This window comes from Cornus florida, unplaced genomic scaffold (genome assembly GCF_030987335.1).
Source record: "Cornus florida cultivar Cherokee Brave unplaced genomic scaffold, ASM3098733v1 CherokeeBrave_3.0.0_Hap2_Chr08, whole genome shotgun sequence".
In the NCBI taxonomy this organism is placed as follows: Eukaryota; Viridiplantae; Streptophyta; class Magnoliopsida; order Cornales; family Cornaceae; genus Cornus; species Cornus florida.
The window spans coordinates 36,968,383-36,987,762 of NW_026775578.1; the positions used below are offsets into that span (position 1 = coordinate 36,968,383).

Consider the following 19,380-nt stretch of genomic DNA (forward strand, 5'->3'; position numbering starts at 1 on the left):
ATGAAAGTTTTAATTCCCTCTAAATGAGTTTGAAGTAATTTTGATTTACCTTGCAATTAATGCATTGATTCTCTCTTTAAAGTTTCATCACTTTTCCTTTATAACAATTCAAAGTATATATTCCAATCGGCATTTTATAATTAAATTTTAGAATTTGATGAGTTCATTATTGTTTCAACTTTCAAACGGAATGGAATAACAGATTTGTGTTCCCTAACTCTTTGACATTTCATAAATCAAAATCTGTACTTAAACTTTCTGCAGGCATCATCAGTCTTAACAGTATATATATATATATATATATATATATATATATATATATATTTGTTTGTTTGGTAAGTTTTTCATTAGACAACTAATAGGCCAGTGACCTAGTTCCTATTTTTTAAAAGGAATTCAGGAATTTGAGCCTTAGTAGAAATATGTGTGTAAGTACCAATCAAAAAAAAAACAAAGAAGTTTTTCATTTGGCATGTGTTTTGGTTCTTTGAATCATGAAACATTTTAATATGTGAAATACGGGAAAATATACGATACTAGTTATTAAATACCCGCCAAATCAACTGTTCATAAATAGTTTTTGGCTCGATTTGGACTCCTTCGTTGGCCAAATAAATTGAACACAATTTATAGGCTAGTTGACTAAACTAACTGACTTTGAATAATATTGAACTCAACTCATTAAAAATAGTGAATATGAACTCATAGATGTTCGATAAACATAATGATTTTGAAAGCAAATTCAAATTGAGTGGAGTCAAACCCAACAAAATCATAATAAGCCAGGTTTAAGCTTGAGGCTTGTTTGGCATGCATTTTGTTTCTGTTGTATTTGTTTTTAGGTTGGTGATTTTGGCAACAAAAGCATATTTGGTGCAATTTTATTTTATTTCACACAGTGCTAAAATACTTCGTGAACAAGTGACTCAAAACCAAAACATAAAAAAAAGTTATTTTTTATTGTTTTTAGTTTTTACAATTGTTAATGGTCCAAAATCATAATAGTAGCTCAACACAGGCAAAAAAACAATCTTATTTTTTTTCAAAACATACTTATAACAAAAACATTATTTTTATTTTAGCAAAAAAACAAAAAAAAAAAAAAAACACAAAAAGCATATTTCGAATCGGACCCACGAAAGGAGGAGTTACAACTCTCAAAGCCCTTGGACTCTATTTGGGGAAAAGGACCAAGCCAAAAATTATTTCTCTTCAAATAGATTTTCTTTCCTCTTTCTTTACAAATTGACTAAAATATTCATTTCCCACACTTTCCGTCCGACCAAACAGAACTCAAGAGTCTTCTGGTGGATCTAATAAGATATACTATAGTCCCAGTCAGATCATTCTGAGCACCGTACAGAGTTTAAACCAGCTCTATATATATATATATCCTTTGCTTCCAGATCCACACTACCACTCAGATTAATCCCATTAGTAACTGTATATATACATATATATATATACACACACACGGAGTATATATATAATTTCATTCTTTGTTTGTAGTTGAAAGTTGAAACGCGTAAGGTCTATTCCTCCCAACTCTCTCTCTCTCTCTCTGTTTCATCTTCCTCGTCTCTCTCCTCTTCGAATATTTTCTCTTCTCTCTCCACTTTTTGAAACCTAAAACTAAGAATTAATTTCACCAAGATTTGATTCAGATACAATTCATTGTTGGTTTTTGAATTATACATCTGTCTATATATATATATATATTTGTATACACACATACATACATATAGGTATTATATGTATTTATGATGGATCTCAAAATAGGAAGGTTGGGTGTGTTGATTGTGTTTGTGCTGCAACTGGGTTTGGCTTCAATTTTTGTGTCGGCCAACATAGTGTTCAACGTGCAGCACAAATTTGCGCGGCGTGAGAGTTCATTGGGTGCACTCAAGGCCCATGATGCCCACCGACACCGGAGAATTCTCTCGGCCGTCGATCTCCCCTTGGGCGGCAATGGTCATCCCACTGATACAGCGTCAGTTCTCTCTATAATTATACCCCTTTATTGAATTCTCATTTATTTTGTCCTATAATTGTCAATTTTGTTATTTTAGTTAGTCTAAGTATTCTTTTGATGTTATATATGTATATATTTGACTTACATGTGTAGATCCAATAACCCTTTTCATTTTCCGTTAAATTTCTACAGCCGGAGTCTGGGTTTTATATATATATATATATATATATATATATATATATATATATATATCTCCTTAATTCTTTCTTTGATTGCTTTAGTTCAGAGGAAAAGTGAAGAGCATGTATTGTTTTTGAATTTAAATGTTTGCTATTGTTCCAGTTAGAAATAGAAAAAGGAAGTCTTGGATTATAGTACATGTATTATTTTCAAGTTATTTCTAGTGTTCTGTTGATAAATTCAAAATGTGTGCATTGGTTACCTGTAATTATGTGTTTTCATTTGGTGTATATGGTTGATTGAATTTAGGCTATATTTCTCTAAGATTGGCATCGGGACTCCATCGAAAGACTATTACGTGCAGGTGGATACGGGAAGTGACATTCTATGGGTTAATTGTGTTGGCTGTGACAAGTGTCCTACGAAAAGCGACATTGGTGTATGAGTTCTTATTACTTCATGTCTTGAATTTAATCATTTTTGACTAGTATCTGTTATAACTTTCGTCATGATTCCTGAAAATGTGAAAAAAGATGAATTGTTTATCATGTTATTGTACTGCAGATAAAATTGAGACTGTACGACCCAAAGGGCTCTTCAACAGGGAATATGGTTACTTGTGATGAAGATTTTTGCAACACTGCATTTGAAGCTCCTATCTCTGGTTGCAAGGTTGGAACACTCTGTCAGTATAGTGTTACTTATGGAGATGGGAGCTCAACTGCAGGATACTTTGTCAAAGATCGTGTACTATTAGACAAAGTGACTGGAAACCTTCAAACTATGTCGATGAATGGAACAGTTGCCTTTGGGTGAGTTCACAATTCTGCTTTAAGAGTGTAGTGTAATATCATATAACCATTTTCCAGATGTAAATAATTGGTATATGCATCAAATAACCAAACTACCTCGTAGGGACTAGATTAATTGTCCTGCTCATGACCTGTCTGCATGCTTATTAACACCGTAGAAGCCTTACCATTTCTTTGAGGTTGTCTTCCATTTGTTGCTAGGTTTGTTTGCATTTAATACAAACTTCTGTGATCCATTTTTTAGTGGCTTTGAGTATACTAGCATGTATAAGATATTTTTTAATTAGGAATTAAAACTATCCTCAACCTTTATGTTGTTACAACAAGAATCTTCCTTTTTGGGTGTAAGAACTGTCGATATCCAGCAATGACTTCCTCCTTATCCTGAGTAACTTGTGAAAGGCATGCTTCTTGGCTTCATCATAATTAACCTTACCAGGCGAGTATAGTCAGGATTGAGGTACCATTTATGCAAATGTTGCATACACCATGTATGTGGAATTCTTCTACAAACATATCCATATTTTTTGCCAAATTCCTCAGTATTTGGCTTTAGAGTAATCTTGATCTCAGATACTCCAACTAATAACACACAAATTATGATCTTGGTTACAAGATTTGTTGTTAAAAAAAGATTAAAATTACCATAAATTAGGTTTGTATGCGAGTTTTTTCACCAAGGACTGTTTTTATATTTACTAAAGTTGATATATCTTCAGCAAATTTTAGTGATTGCTTACCCATTTATTTATTTATTTTCTTTCTGTAACTAAATTGTGGTGGTTGACCTAATTATTTGTGGCTATGTGTTAATCATGGCACCATAAATTATTTGTGGTACTTGTTTCCTGTAAAGAACAATATAAACGATGCACTGGATGAGTTTTAGTCTGCTGGATGATGTCTATATTGCGTTCGATCCGTTCCTGTTGTTGTCCTTATATTGTATGCACTCTGTCCCATATTAGTAGCCCCTCTTTCCTTTTAGGGATCCCAAATTAGTTGTCCCATTTGAAAAGTCAAAGCAAAAACATGCCATCTTTGCATAATTGCCCTTTAAGTTTTCAAAAATCTCTCAACTTAGTAATATACATAATTAAACTAAAAAAACAACTTGGTAATTTTAAAGGGTACAATGCATTAATTGCATGTTCCCTTAAAAAGTTACAATAACTATAGTGGACAACTAATATGGGACGTAGGGAGTATCTTTTTTCTCATGGTTATTTGTTCCTAAACATGTATTAAGCTCTTCATTTCCAGGTCTTCATCTGTTGTTCTTTCTCAGGCTTAGTCTGTTCTGAAAAATGATCCACTTAATTACAATCACTTCTGTCATGTTGCTTCTGTGGTTTATATATTTTTGTGGTCCAAGATAGGTGTGGAGCTAGACAATCTGGGGAGCTAGGTTCATCTTCTGAAGCGCTTGATGGAATTTTAGGTTTTGGTCAAGCAAATTCGTCCATGATTTCGCAGCTAGCTGCAGCTGGAAAGGTGAAAAAAATGTTTGCACATTGCTTGGACGGTAATAAAGGAGGGGGAATCTTTGCTATTGGAGAAGTGGTGCAGCCAAAACTAAATTCAACTCCATTGGTCCCAAATCAGTAAGCGATGTCATATTTTGATTTCTTATATATTGGTGACAATTTGGATTATTTTACAAATTTGATAGTGTTTGTTTTAATTACAATTATAATGTCCTTAAAAATTACTGGCATCTTTTTGATGATAATGGTTTAGTTCAGCATTGATGATTTGAGTTGAAGATTGCTTGTAATTCATGGTTTAATCTTTTCTCATATAATCTTTCTTTTCGTACTTATCTCTGATTTCTTTTAATCTTTTCGTTTCTGTCTATCCTTTTATTCTTTCTTAGAGCCTTTTTTTGGTTGCAATGGTAAAAATTTGGACCACTAAATGTGATAATATGGGTTCAAGTTTTTAACTTTGTGCAAATAGCGTCAAACGTTAGGTGTATACCAATCCACTCCTTCCTGCAGCCTTGATCAATGGTGACACATTGAATAATGTCCTCTTTTATGTGATTTGCTTTTTAATCAGCTTGAAATTAATTCCAATGGCCGCATATATGCATTATATTTATGATACATTGGAGGAGATTGAGGTAATGGTCTACCATCCCTTTTACAAAAAAAGATAAAAAAGAAGAAAGAAAAGAAAGAGAGGGAGGGGGGAAAAAAATTTAATGTCCACTTATCCTAGTGCTTCATGTTTGTTCTCTCTTTCTGGAGAAAATTGCCATCAGCAAATTTTGAGAGCAGATCTGTTTTCTTTCTTATAGTAGTGTGGTTATTTTTTAAACTTTTTCAATAGTTTGTGGCAGTTTAAGCAACAAGTCAAACCTGCTGCATTTCTAGACTTGAGTTTTTTCTTCTTTTGTGCCTAAATGACAGAGGAGGAGCATGTGCACTGCTATTACAGTTGTCCTGTGACACTGATAGTTTTGTGGCCTCCACACAGAAGATGCAGTGTGCTCCCACTCTGTTGCCTTCTGCATTCTCGTATTATCCAATAAGTGCCAATACAACTTTGTGAGTTTTGACACTCATGCAATAATCTTGCAATACTGAAGTTCAATAAAAGAAGTGGATCTGGAAAAGGTTACACAACTGATCATGGTTGTATGAGAATTGAGATATTAGTGACTAGAATGCATATGCAGATGGGTTATGGTGAGATAAGTTGTAGATGTCTACATGTCGTTTCTGTAGATTATGCATTTATTTCTAGAAATAACTTGAATCTCTTATTCACACTCTTTTCAGAGGGAATTAAGTAATCTTGAGAAATAAGAAACAAATCAAGACAGCAAAATATGATGCTGAAGCAGGTTGATTACTGACAAGGTATGACGGCATTTTTGACTTGTTGGTGTATTGTGGTTTCTTCTTGTATGGGAAGAACTTGGGTGCACAATTTATCAGCAAATGAGCCTATTTTCTGATTCTACAGTAGTTATAGTATAGCTTACAATACCATATGTCCTTGCATTGTTGCTCCTTAAACATTTCAATACAAGTATGTATTTACAGCAACAGAAGACAGGGCTATACTTCAAAATAACTAGGTATTTCCATGGAATTCTTTCTTGATGTCTTTCTCACTTTATTGCTTTGGAAGAAGTGAAGCAACCGAGTTAAAGACAATATATTTTACATGGCAATAGATGAGAAAAGTTATTTAACATTTTTGTCTATATAACCTCAGTCTATTTAGTTGGATTAGGGGATTATATGAATATATAGCTCTTATACACATATACCCAAGCCTGGTATCTCAACCAAGTTCGTGCATGATGTGGAATCTTCGAGAGATCAAAAACTTCTTATTCATTGAATGGATCCCTGATTGCTCAGTGTTGTAGCTCCTGTTTAGTGGTTATGCTTGTGTTCCATGGGGGGATGTGTACATAATTCATTTCTCCTTTCCTTTTCCTGGTTTTAGGGGGTTTCTCAAGTAGATTATCGTGGAACAATAACTTTGTTGCCTCTTGTTCATCTGAGATGACAGAATTGGATAATGAGACAACTGATTCCTCAGGGACAGCATGTCATGGTCGTCTCTATGGACTTTGAGCTTCAAAATGGAACTCCTCCGTCAGCGTCTAGGTGTTTCCTTATTGATCACCCTTAGAGTCCTCTTCTTGTACATGGTCTAGATAAATTTGATAGTTAATCTTTGGGTGTTTTTCGACATGGTATAAGAGGGTATTATGAGATCATTGGGAATATTTTCTGCTCAATGTCTGTAGACTGCTTTTACTTGAGAAGTTATGTCACATATATTATCTCCCTTTGCTTTTGGTAAAATGAGGCAAAACAATGTAACTCTGTCAATTTACATGTGAAACTGCTTGCTTTAACGTGTTTGTCAGTCAGGGTACTGATGGAATTGGAGGGTTAAGGAAATATTTTCAACATGTTCATAGATTTTTCTGGAAATAAGTTTTTTTTTTTTTTTTTTTTTTTCCTTGGATCAATAGATCATCTAATTCTGAAGTAGTTTATTTCGTTGAGAGGCGTGCTCTATGGGGAATTAGTTTAGAATTATATTATTTAATTATTGTTTTTTTTTATTTTAGGGTCAAGAATCTCTCTTTTTCATCTTTTTCTCATATATAAGTCAAGGCATTAGACGAAAATACTGCATGTTTGGGTTGAGTCCTTTGTGGTAGTGCACACTTTCTTCAGCTTTTAACACACTAAATACTAACAACTCGTGCTTGGTCTTGACCTATATAGTATACACATATACAAACACATGAGAAAATTATTTTCTTGAATCTCGACTACATATGTATATAAAATATTACTTTATACATATAGATATTTATTTTGTGTTTGTATTTTTTCTTTTTCATTATGTTAAATTCATGAATAATACAATAGATTTGCTATTGTGTGGCATTCTTTTCTTACATGAGTTCTTGCTTTTATTTCTTTAATTTGGTCTGTTATTCATCTGAGACTCGTCTTAATTTTGGTTTTGTTACCATATTAGGGCACATTACAATGTTATTATGAAGGCAATTGAGGTGGGTGGTGATGTTCTAGACCTTCCCACAGATGTATTTGACACTGAATCGGGGAAAGGGACTATAATTGACAGTGGCACAACCTTGGCTTATCTTCCAAGGGAGGTGTTTGACCCACTAATGAGAAAGGTATTTGGGGAATTCAAAACTCCTTCATTTGAAGTTTGTTTGCAAAATACTTGCATATAATAATTTCTTATCCCTTTTAATTAGGTTTTGGTCCCGGAACTTAATTTGAAACTTCATACTGTGGAGGAACAGTTCACATGCTTTCAGTATGCTGGCAAGTAAGCACCCTTACCACATGCTATTTTTTCTGTTTGAAGAAATGTGTTCTTTACGTAGTTTCTGAAGGTTATTATGCTTATAATAATAAATTGATTAGCATTAAAAATTTCGGTATTGGTTTTTCATTTGCATGGTTATAGGGTTCAGGTTTTTAACCTGTCGTGTGTCTGTTCCATTGACCAAGAAAGGCATTGGTGTTTGGAAATATAACTCTGGCTTACTTGTAGAATGGATTTCCCTTTGGTGTAATTCAGGTGCATGAGAATATTTTCTTGAATATTTTAGCATATGCGCTGGCATTTATTATTGGATGAAGAACACTATTTGCAATTGTATTTTGCGAACTTATAAATCTTGCAGTAAAGTGAAAGTAGAGAATACTCGAAGATAACTGGGAGAAGTGTGACTAGGAAATAAGTAACGTGCTCTTAATAAGGGTAATGAATTAATGGAATGATTACTACTAAAACTGCTATCGCTCGAGTATCTTCTTGAAGGTTTCACTTTCAACTAGACCTTGTCAATTCGCAACCACTACCAAAATTGTCTTTTTATCCAATTCCTGAGATTAGTAAAATTAGTGCACCTATATCCAAAAGGTAGTACAAATGGTACAATTAGTGGGCAGTAGTAATGTTTCAGTCCAAAGGCTATGTATGCATTAACGGTTGAATTTTGTATCATAGTTTTGTAAATTTTATGTTCAATTTCATGAAAATCTGGTAGTGTTGAGAAGTTTTCCCTCCATAGTAGTACAGCAAATCATTCTTAGGGTACAGGGACATGTGTCCAGATGTTGGATATGGGTATGTGGAGATGTACTACACATGTAAGAACATTATATGTTTTATTTTGATTTAATGTCATTTTTTTGTTATTTATAAGAATATACTCAACTATTACTCAAATTAAATGGGATGTGGTATAAGAAAAGGGTTTCCGTCTATCTCACAGATAGGAAACTTGTCTCTGCTCTTAAATTTGAGTTTTTTCTGATTGTGGTAAGCAAGAATTTGTAGTTTTTCTATCGATATTAGATTCCTTTTAAGTAAGAAGAAATTTTGATGGTAAAAGGGCTGTTTCTTTTTTCTTTTAATGTAGCAGTGGTTTTTTTTTATCAGAAGAACCAAACAAGGAAAGTCCATTTTTTTTTTTGATAAGTAAGAATTGTATAAAAAAAAGGCTCAAAAGGGGAGCACATCCCAAAGGAACAACAAAAAGCAAAAACCACTAAGCCTTAAAGAGGCCACAAAATCAACAATGTTCTCAATAGATCTATAATCTCTACCCGAAACCCAACAAAAAAGAGTGGAAACAATGAAGAATTACAGAACAGAACAAGGAAAGTCCATTATAAACTGATAGTCTGTTTTGGCATATCAGTTGATGGAGCATCAGGCATTGATATTGCTCATCCAAAAAATTCGAAGTTGTTGAATGTATATTAAACCAGAGTATCATTATTGACTGTATTTTACTATTGAACACAAGTTTTCTCTGAATGCAATTTAAATCATTTGGTGCAATTATGAGCTGAAGATTCTACTTGTTTTGCGTTTTCCTGTTCTCTTGCAGTGTTGATGATGGATTTCCAGATGTCACTTTTCATTTTGAGAATTCACTTTCTTTGACAGTTTATCCTCATGAGTATTTGTTCCAAATTCAAGTAAGTAATTTGTGTTTCAGAACTTAATGAAAATCCTACTTTTTTTTCCCCGTGATCCAGTAACATGTTCGTTCTCAGAAGTGCTTGAGCGTGTAGTATTGCACAATATTCACAATTAATTTAATAAATTATGCATGTGACTTCAAGGCTTGTGAAATATCTAATGGTAACAAGGTCATGTTTATGTCAGTACTAGGTTCTTGTTATACTGTATTAAAATTTTCTTGCTTGGTTTAAAGTTGTGGTAATGGCTACTGCAATGAAATCTATAAATTTCAATGGGGAAATGCTATTGTAAATGTAGCTTGGTTAGCTTTAGGCTATGTTACCCAGACTTGGGTAAGTTTATCGGGTGCGGGTGTGTGTCTAAGATAGACCTCGTCAAACCCCCAAATCTTAATAGTGGTAAAAAAAAATATATACAGAAGATTGAAGATAGAAGTTAAGAATGAAAAACATAAGGATATACGTGGTTCGGCCACTATGGCCTGAATCCACAGCATACAAAGCCCAAAGGGGTGCATTACTTTTATTATATTCTCTCCTAGTTTTGTTTGCAATAACCACCTCTATTTATAAGTGAAATAATACGGGTGATAAATATGGAAAATACATTGATGGAGGATTCCTAAAATCAATCCCATAAATCATTGCTATCAAGGCTTAATCACTCCTATGATATTCTCCCGACACCCCCTCTCAAGTTGGTAGACGGAAATTTTAACTCAAGTTTCTAACTTGAAATTACATACGAAGTTGTGAATATTCGAGACGAGTAGATCCGGATATTCGAGACGAGTTGGTATGGATATTTGAAGATCTGAGATGAGTTGATCTTGAGAACCGAGATGAATTGATTTGAAGATCCAAGATGAGTTGATCATGATATCTGAGACGAGTAGTTCTGAAGATCTAAGACGAGTAGATATGAACATCTGAGACAGTCTAGAGTAGGGTATGATAAACCTACTCTAGTACCATGTTGATAAAAAAAAAAAAGAAAAAAGATTGAAGAGAGAAATTAAGAATGAAAGAACATAAAGATATAGGTGGTTCGGTCACTACAATCTACATCCACGGCATGCAAAGCCCAAAGGGCTACATCACTTTTATCATAGGGAAAATTAGATTTAAGTGACCTAACCTAAATAAAATTTCTCTGCAATGACCACAAAATTAAGAAAAGATAAATAGTGACAAAATCTAAAACTTAAATAGTAATAAGTGACCTCGCAAGGAGCACTGAACATGAATACTCTAATCTCCATCCTCGGCCCTTTCTCTCTATGGGTAACAAATACTTGTGTTTCAATATTAGTCCTATCATCATCTGGTACTTCCTCTATGTTCGGTGGCACAACATCCACCGCGAAGCAGCCCTCACCTTATCTTCTACGTCAATCCCCACACCATAGCAACCACAGCCACCGCCCCATGGCATGGCCTGGAGGTCTCCATCCCTGCTCCCTCCCTCCCTTACCTGGCTTTGAAGTTGTCGCATTCTTTGGGGAGGCCATGTCTGATCAGAGAGATTAGGGTTTTGTTGGGTTTGTTTTTCTCTTACCCGGCAAGTTTACAAATTTCTTCTGTTTTTTTTTTTTTTTTTTTTTTTTTAAATTAAGCAGACAGGTTCAAGTCATATCTTGGGTGATAATATTTCACATCGGTACCACACCTCTGATTCTCTATTTAACATCTCCATTCGACTTATTTAAAAAAACAAAAAAATATATACGTCCAATTCTTCCATGCTCATTTCATTAGAACTAGCACACAATCAATTCACTGGAACAATGTCTACAATTGTAGGCCACTTAAAACTACTTAAAAGTCTTGATTGGAAATCTGCTAACAATAGAACTGAAGGCTGTGAACATAGTTTTCTCATGCCTTTCACAAACTTGAGCTACAGGCCGAAAAAAGAACGAAGGAGTAAATTTGTCTAATTATAAAATAATTTATTTTAAGGACATTTATGTAATAGAAGATTAAATGGTCACTCATTAGCATTTAAGTTTTAGATTTGGTCACTATTAATCTTTTTATTTTTATTTTATTATTATTATTTTTTGACTTTATGGTCACTATTAAGCAAATATTTTTTAGGAGTCTCTAAAATATAATTTTCCCTTTATTTTATTCTTTCTCAGTTTGGTTTACAATGACCACTTCTATTTATAGGTGAAAGAATACTAATGATAAATATTGAAAATACATTGATGGAGGTTTTCTAAAATCAATCCAATAAATCACTCCTATCAATATTCTAATATTCTATCAAAGCTTAAATCACTCCTATGATCTTCTCCCAACACAAGATACGGGTATGTGTCTCAAAGCTAGATATGGGTACATGGACATGCTCTATGCATTTAAATACACTATATATTTTTACTATAGTGTTATTTTTAATGTTGTTTTATAAGAATATACTCAATTAATACTCAAATTAGATGGGATGTGGTGGATCTCAGTTCTGCTATTTAATTTGATTTTTTTTTTTCTTATGTGAAGGATCGAAGTGTCCGATTTGAGTTCATGTGTCGGACACGTATCCTATTCAAAACTGGTGCATGAAGAAAAATAGGAGAGCCCATGTAAGTTGTAACGAAGGCGTCAGGACTTGCCCAATGAGTGAGTCCAAGTTTAGTTTGATTTAGAATCAAAGCAATTGTTTGTTGGAGCTTATTGGCAAGAAGGAATTAAATGATTGAAATGCTAGAACTTTGACGTGAATTAGGGCCACTGTACATGACCAGAGTGTTGTGGTTTTAGGAAAAAGTTAACTTCAGGCTGTGGTTATTAAGTGTGCACAATAATGTTGAAAACAAACAAAAGATAAAATATATACCAAGAAGAGATTAATGAATTCTCACCATTAAATTGATCAAAATTTACTGAATTTTCTTTTGAGGACTTATTCAAATAATATCATTGCTGAAAGTGAGAAATTTTCAGATTTAGCAACTGCTGATGGCTGAAGGATTCCAAAGAGAAATTTAACTAATTTCAAACAAGAAAAGCACTTGAACCCATAATAATCAAAATAATTGTACTAAATCACTTCTAAGATACCCTTCAAAAAAAAATGATCTCTTTAAATCAAGAGGAGTGAGAAACAAGTTAAACAACGTCAACCAAATTCTACTGGTTGGTCCAGCAGTTTGTTGAATAGTAAGGCCACATGGTCCCCCCAGACATTGCATAAAATTAGAACAAGATGGATAAGTAGCAAGGTGGTTATGAAATTTTGTGCAACCAGTCCTACTAAGTCAGGTAAAAGTATCTAGATTGTTTGATCCTACTATACTTTTTTTCTTTCAAAGATTCATAGTGAACTTTGATGGGAGTTTCTCTTGAAGCAATACTGCGTTGATCTAGTCGCTGCCATCGGAATCACAAAGGACTAATTTACAGAATGATCGTCTTGAAAGGAAGGTGATGAAATGGATAAACAATAACTCAAAGAAAAGGAAAAGAAATTAAAATGACTGCACTGATGAATTGCTAGAGAGGGCACTAATTTACAATAAGTTGCGAGGAAGTTGTCTGTGATTTATTTATGGTCTGTGCATGACCCATGAAGGCACTTCTTTGGAGAAGTGATTTGATTTGACTTGAGTCAGCTAAAAGATTAAGAGGCAATGCATGGATAAGAGAGGCTAAAATGAAAGCAGGATGAGGGCATAGAAATGAATTTCAGTTGAACATAAATTATGGGTTCTAATAGAGTTGAACCATAAATAAGAATTCATGCAGTCAACATCAATTAGTTGGAATTCAAGGCATTTTTAAGACTGTTAATATATGAGAACAACCATATAAACATATTTTATAGTAGAGAATACCAAGGCTTTGAGAATTTAGGTTAGCCACATTTTGGGGTATGGAATGCAGGGTAGTTAAGAGATGAAGTGCCTAGCGATGGCTATAGATAATTACATGATGTTGGTATGCATGATTAGGTATGGAAGAAGAGGGTGAAAAATGAATGCATTCATGAAAAGTTAAAAGCCACACAAATCAAGGACAGTACTAGGAAACGTTCTGTAAGATGATTGTCATGTCCTTGGCTTTTTGTTTGGGTGAGAATATTTTTTGGTTTAGAAGTGGCGAGCGTCTTCACATCTGTACATAAAATGTCCTATAGAATGGTATATTCTTGGTGACATACATTTCCATGGCGCGTAATATTGTCAACATTACCTTTTTTTATTTTTATTATACTTCATTTTCTTATTTCTTGTCCTAATATCTTCTAAAGGTTTTTCAATTTATATCTTTTGGTTGTCATTTTTTGCAGAGAGATGTGTGGTGTGTTGGTTGGCAGAACAGCGGGATGCAGTCAAAGGATGGAAAAGAATTGACCCTTTTGGGCGGTGCGATTCAAATTTTATTCGTAATTATTGAATTTGGCTATTATACACTTTAACAGCCTTTTAAAATCTTGACTCCAGAATTTGCATGTTGGTCAATGTAGATTATGCTCAATCCAAGATTGTGATAGATCAAGTACTAATGTTATGAACTATTGCATCACTAATAAATTAATGTTTCATCAGATCCCTATAAAACCTGTGTGTTTTAGTCATTTTCATTGGGAATTTCTACTAGTGATTATTCGAGCATAAAATTTGTTTTGCTAAAATTGTTTAAGATTTAAGAACTTCAGTAAATTAGAAAATCTATCATTGTAAAGTCTTCGATTGTTAATAATTCTTAATTCCAGTGAATTCAGCAATGATTCCCTTTGTATTTCGGATAAACTGCACCAATCATGACCTGCAATCCCTTTTATCTTTGGCTAGGTGTTTGGTTACATACAGACCATGTTGTTTATTATTTCTTCCTTTGCTCACATGTTCTGCAATCCCCCACACACACAACCACCCCCAACCCCACTTCTCTCTTTCCTGTCCTGTATTTAATGGTTGCTCAGTTTGGGCTTCTCTCTCTTTTTTCCCTATTAAGTTCAGCACACATACACATCCATCTATTAATTGGGAGTTGGTACTTGAAGTCTTGAACCTTACATCTTCTCCTTTTGATGTGGTTAGAGCCTAGAGATATTACTCGAGCTAAGTTCTTTTTGTAACAATTTATTGCCCCCTTCCTTCTATCATTTTTTCTTTCTTGAACACATTTTCCTGACCATCTTTATCTTTGTTATAATGTATTGTGACGTTGTTACTATCCATTGAGTGTATGGAGAATTGATTATCTGTTGTACTAACAGTGAACTATTTATTCTGGCCTTCCCTCCCTTTTGGTTGCATATATTGATTTTGTTTGATGGGTGCTCTTTTAATAGCGTTGTGCCTCTCACTTACCAAAAAAAAAAATAGCGTTGTGCCTCTCTAGTTTTCATGATATGCTTTTTTCTGTTGTGTTCACTTAAACATTCGAACATTTTAAATTTGTCTATGTAAGATGGTGAATGAGACCAAACCAGAACCAGAATCAATAAGCTTTAATGACACTTATATGAGGTAATTTTACAAGTAGTCTATGAAAATTAAATTTGGAGTTACTTTTGACTGCCTCTGACAATAATGTCAATCCTATATGAATCAATACCAAATTTATTGGAGACCTGTTGATGGCAAGAGGTTGTCTGCCTTGAAATGTACTGTTGGAAACATTCTATTAGTTATGTGGTTTAAACTTGTAATCAAGGTCTGACCTCTTCAAAAATTCTGTCAACATGGAAGGTATTAGATACAAGAGTATAAGACCCAGTGATATGGGTAATTGTATCGTTCTCCTTGCCATTTCACCAATTGTGTACAATTTGTAAAGTATGGCTGTCCTCTTTGAAGGTCTATTGAGTCTCATGTTTTTTGTTTTTTGTTTTTTTTTTTTTTTTTTTAAAATAATTGAAACTGCCATTTGATATGATGTGCCTAATAGGTTAATATCCTTTTTAATTAAGCTGGTTCATCACGAAATAGGTTCTAATTTGTTTTTGCTAGCATGTTAATATACCTGGCAGAAATTTCCCATAACTTCTCAATATTCTTCTGTTTTCACTGTGTGCCATCCTGTTGAGATCTGGTATAGTTGACTAAACACTCTCCAGGTATGAACTGAAAATGTTGGAGGTCCTTAGTCATAATTGTGCAAAGTTTGATGTCTTGATCTTTGAATTTGCATTAAAAGAAAAAAGAGGTGGTGAATTTTATTTGACCTTTTTCATTGCTTCCAATTGCAGATTTTGTTCTATCCAATAAGCTAGTTTTGTATGATCTCGAAAAGCAGAGTATTGGATGGGCTAAATACAACTGTGAGTACAATTTACTGTTCTGTTACTTCTGCATTGCCGGTTGATTTCGTAACTACTTTTTTCTTCTCTTGTTTGACACTACTCGCTACGCATTGGGAAAAATAATTTTAAGGTTAAATTCTCATTATATAATTAAAAGTGGTATTGGTCGTTCTTGTCATCAAGTAACTGCTAATAAGCTTCTACAGAACCTTTTTTGGCACTTTCCTGTGTCTTCAACTATACTGAAAATATACTGAGTGGTAGAATCTCTTATACCTGTTAATCCATGGCGTGACTTCTAGATTTTTGAAAGGGGTGTGCTGTATTTCAGATAAAAGACTTAAGGAATTTTTAGTAAGTTTAGCCACATAAGACTTCTGGAACGATAATACAGTTCTGGTGGAAAGTCATGTTTCTAACTAAAATATTGCTGAAACCAGTCAAGGCTTCATCATCTTTCCCGATGGCTCCTATTGTTTTGGGGTGGCTGAATATGGTGTTTTTTTTTGTCAACTTGAAGCCGCTTTGTTAATCATCAGAGTCCTGACTTACCTGACTGATGCTGGGGTGTGATTTTTTTTTTTTTTTTTTTTAATTCAATTGACAAACCTAAGCTCCAAACTTTACAGAAAGAGTTGTTCGAGAAGGTTATGATAAAGGTTTGGGATGGTTCTTATATTTCGTGGAAACTCGAGAATCTTGTAGAAGGGTGTTTAATGGAAAGTTCAGAGGAGAACACTTGGATTATTTTGCATAGAAGAAAAGATCTTTGTCAGATCATGTTAACTTAAGCCATGTTCTTGAGTATGTTGTGTTTACCCATCAGTCCATATGCTCTCATATTGTCTGGTAAACTGTAACAGTTGTTTCTGATCTTTGATATAAAGTTGATTGACTATGGTTCTGAATATGCTCAGGGCACTGTTAAAGTGAAAGACCTTTGGCCTTTTGGTAGGTTGTTGGGAGTTGGATTCTATATTGCATTTGCACTTCACTGATGGCACAACCCTATTTTCTTCTTTGGTTTTCCAAAAATAAATTTGAGTATCATTTCTGTTTTCAGATATACTTGTGTTCCTAAAATTAGGATGTAGAGTGTTTCTATCTTCTTGGTCTTGGATGAGTGCTAGGTAGTGAGAGATTCTTCTTCTTATTCTGTTTTCCCTTAGGAAATAATGTGCTATGTAGTGAGTAATTCATTGTTATTGGATAGGAAAGTGAAACATTAGCAGTAGTACAAGGTGCTTTTCTTCCAGTTACGGAGAAGAGTGAACTTGGAATACGAGGTGCTTGAATGTGAATGAGATTTTTGTGTCTTGGTTAAATTTTTAATGATTGCAGGTAGATGAAGATTCTGTTGCACGAAAAAAATGTGGCTCTATCATTTCATAGCATGTATTCACATGGTGTGTACACGGATTTTTTTACTGATCCGAAACCCAAACACAAAAAATGGGCATGTGCTTCTCATTCAGTTTTAGGAAACAGTTGGAAGACAAACCACCAAGGCTGTAGCCTAGTGGTGCTTCCTCATCTTTCAAAGTAGAAGGTTGGGTGTCAATTCCCAATATGAGCAAAAGAGGGTGTGAGTTTCAACTAGGAACAAAATAATAGTTAGAAGACAACGTCCTTGAATGTGAATGATGTTTCAGTCGACTTAGAATGATTTCAATTCAATGAATTCAACATTGCATAAACATTAATTGTTGATCTTTGTTTTCAGGCTCATCGAGCATCCAAGTGAAGGATGAAGAGACTGGAGCTGTGTATCTCGTAGGTGCCCACAATCTTTCTTCAGCTTGCTTTCTGAATGCAGGAAGGACTACTCTAGTATTGTTGTTATTGGCTATCCTACTCAATTTCATACACTGAGTTAGGTTGAAATGAATAGATAAGGATCCATTGTGTCCATTGAAAATGTGGTTGATTTCATTCTTTGATGTCTTCATCTTATTTAACTGTGCTTCAGTCACAAGATGCCCACCCCAAGTTATCATAAGCCCACGAGTGTTTAGAAATGATATTGTTGATGCCACTTTACTCTTTCGACTTTCCTCCCGGAAGGTAGATGTATCGGATATACAAATTCACAGATAAATGGATGAGAAAGATGGCCGAAAACCGTGTTATTTTTGGATTTCCATAGTGATGAATTTATTAGTTTAGAAAAGATTTGACTGAGGCCATTATTTTCAGGGTTTCTTTTTTAATATATAATTGGTTTTTAGATACTGTTGTCAATTACGGAGTTCAAGTTTTTCCTTTACCATTTATCTTTTTTATTTTTTTGTTTTTTGGGGATATGACTACATTAATGCAGTTGAAGCCTTTTTTCAGAAAGGTTGCATCGGTTTTTTTTTTTTTTTTTTTGAAGGGTAAATGTTAAGGATTAGTTGGTGTCAAGACTCGAACTCATGCGCTCCAAGAGCCAACGGGAGGCATCTTACCAGTTATTATGTTTGTGTTATATGTATGATACTGGTGAATTTTATAATGGCTTAATGTAATGTTGAAAGTTCACATGATTATTGGCAAGCGTGGGACATGTACAACATTAGTGTGATTATCCCCAAGAAAATTGAAATTTTATGACGGGATAACGGAAAAATAATTTTAAAGTTGGGTTGTTGGTCGAATGTATTCGGTTCAAATTATTACTACTCTTTTTAATAGGGAATGTTATTTAAGAGTTCGAGTTTTGGTGCACGGAACTCAATGCAAACAGCAAGTAATTTAACACGGAGCCAGCATTGGATTCCGTGCAAAAGTTATTTTTTCTTCTTTGAATGAAACCAGTTTAAATCCAGAAAGCATTTGATACAAGGCATGAAGATCACATGACTTATTTGCATGATCACATGAAGATCCGAATAAATAAATTTATGGACAATGCTTGTGTCCAACTCAAGTTAGATTGAATTAAACCTGAATAGTTAGACAATATCTAACTTAATTTTAACTTTTATTTTTGAACACTTATTTTAACTTTTATTTTTGAACACTTATTTTTAATTTGTTGAGTCACATTAGCAAGTAGGATGAAATTCATCCAATTTGAATTGGACGCGAGCATATTGTCCTAAAATTATTGCACTTCTGTGTGTAGAGAGATGATGACGAGGAGGACGACCACGACTTATGTGATTAGGAATTAATTAACCTAAATGGGTGGGACCATTAATGTCGTTGGGACTTTGGACCACCTAAACTACCTTCCACCACCAAAAAAGGAAACAATAAACAATTTTATATAAAGGGTGGTGTCCAACTCCCTCCACTACAATAGAACAAAAAAACACTAAAATAAAATAAAACAATAAAAAATAAATAAATGCACGCTTCTTGTAATTTTTTGTGCATTAAAACATTATTAGAATGTAAAATTATTATTTTAAAAAATGTGATACTATTTACATAAAAATGTAATTTCATTTAATTTGAAGTAAAAGTGTTACATTCTTTCTGGGTTAATATGTTGTATTCTTGAAGTAATGAGTTTCACTTTTTTAAATTTAACATTTTCGAAATAATTGAATGTTAGATTCATGAAATACTAATACATATTGCAATCTCCAAAGTCCAAATAATAATATTTGCGTTCCAAAAAGGCTGCCTTTGATCTAAACTCATTATACATGCACA

At 33.8% G+C, this 19,380-nt stretch overlaps 1 protein-coding gene across 1 annotated transcript; it reads left to right on the top strand.

Annotated features, from left to right (window-relative positions):
* Nucleotides 1–1,204: 1,204 nt before the first annotated feature.
* On the top strand, nt 1,205–17,979 carry LOC132271318 (aspartic proteinase 36-like). Its single transcript, XM_059772663.1, has 10 exons — nt 1,205–1,990; nt 2,462–2,591; nt 2,717–2,964; nt 4,344–4,568; nt 7,486–7,648; nt 7,733–7,806; nt 9,383–9,473; nt 13,777–13,852; nt 15,685–15,756; nt 17,462–17,979. The coding sequence occupies exons 1-10, from the start codon at nt 1,761–1,763 to the stop codon at nt 17,608–17,610; spliced, it is 1,458 nt and encodes a 485-aa protein (XP_059628646.1). The 5' UTR covers nt 1,205–1,760; the 3' UTR covers nt 17,611–17,979.
* Nucleotides 17,980–19,380: the final 1,401 nt, after the last annotated feature.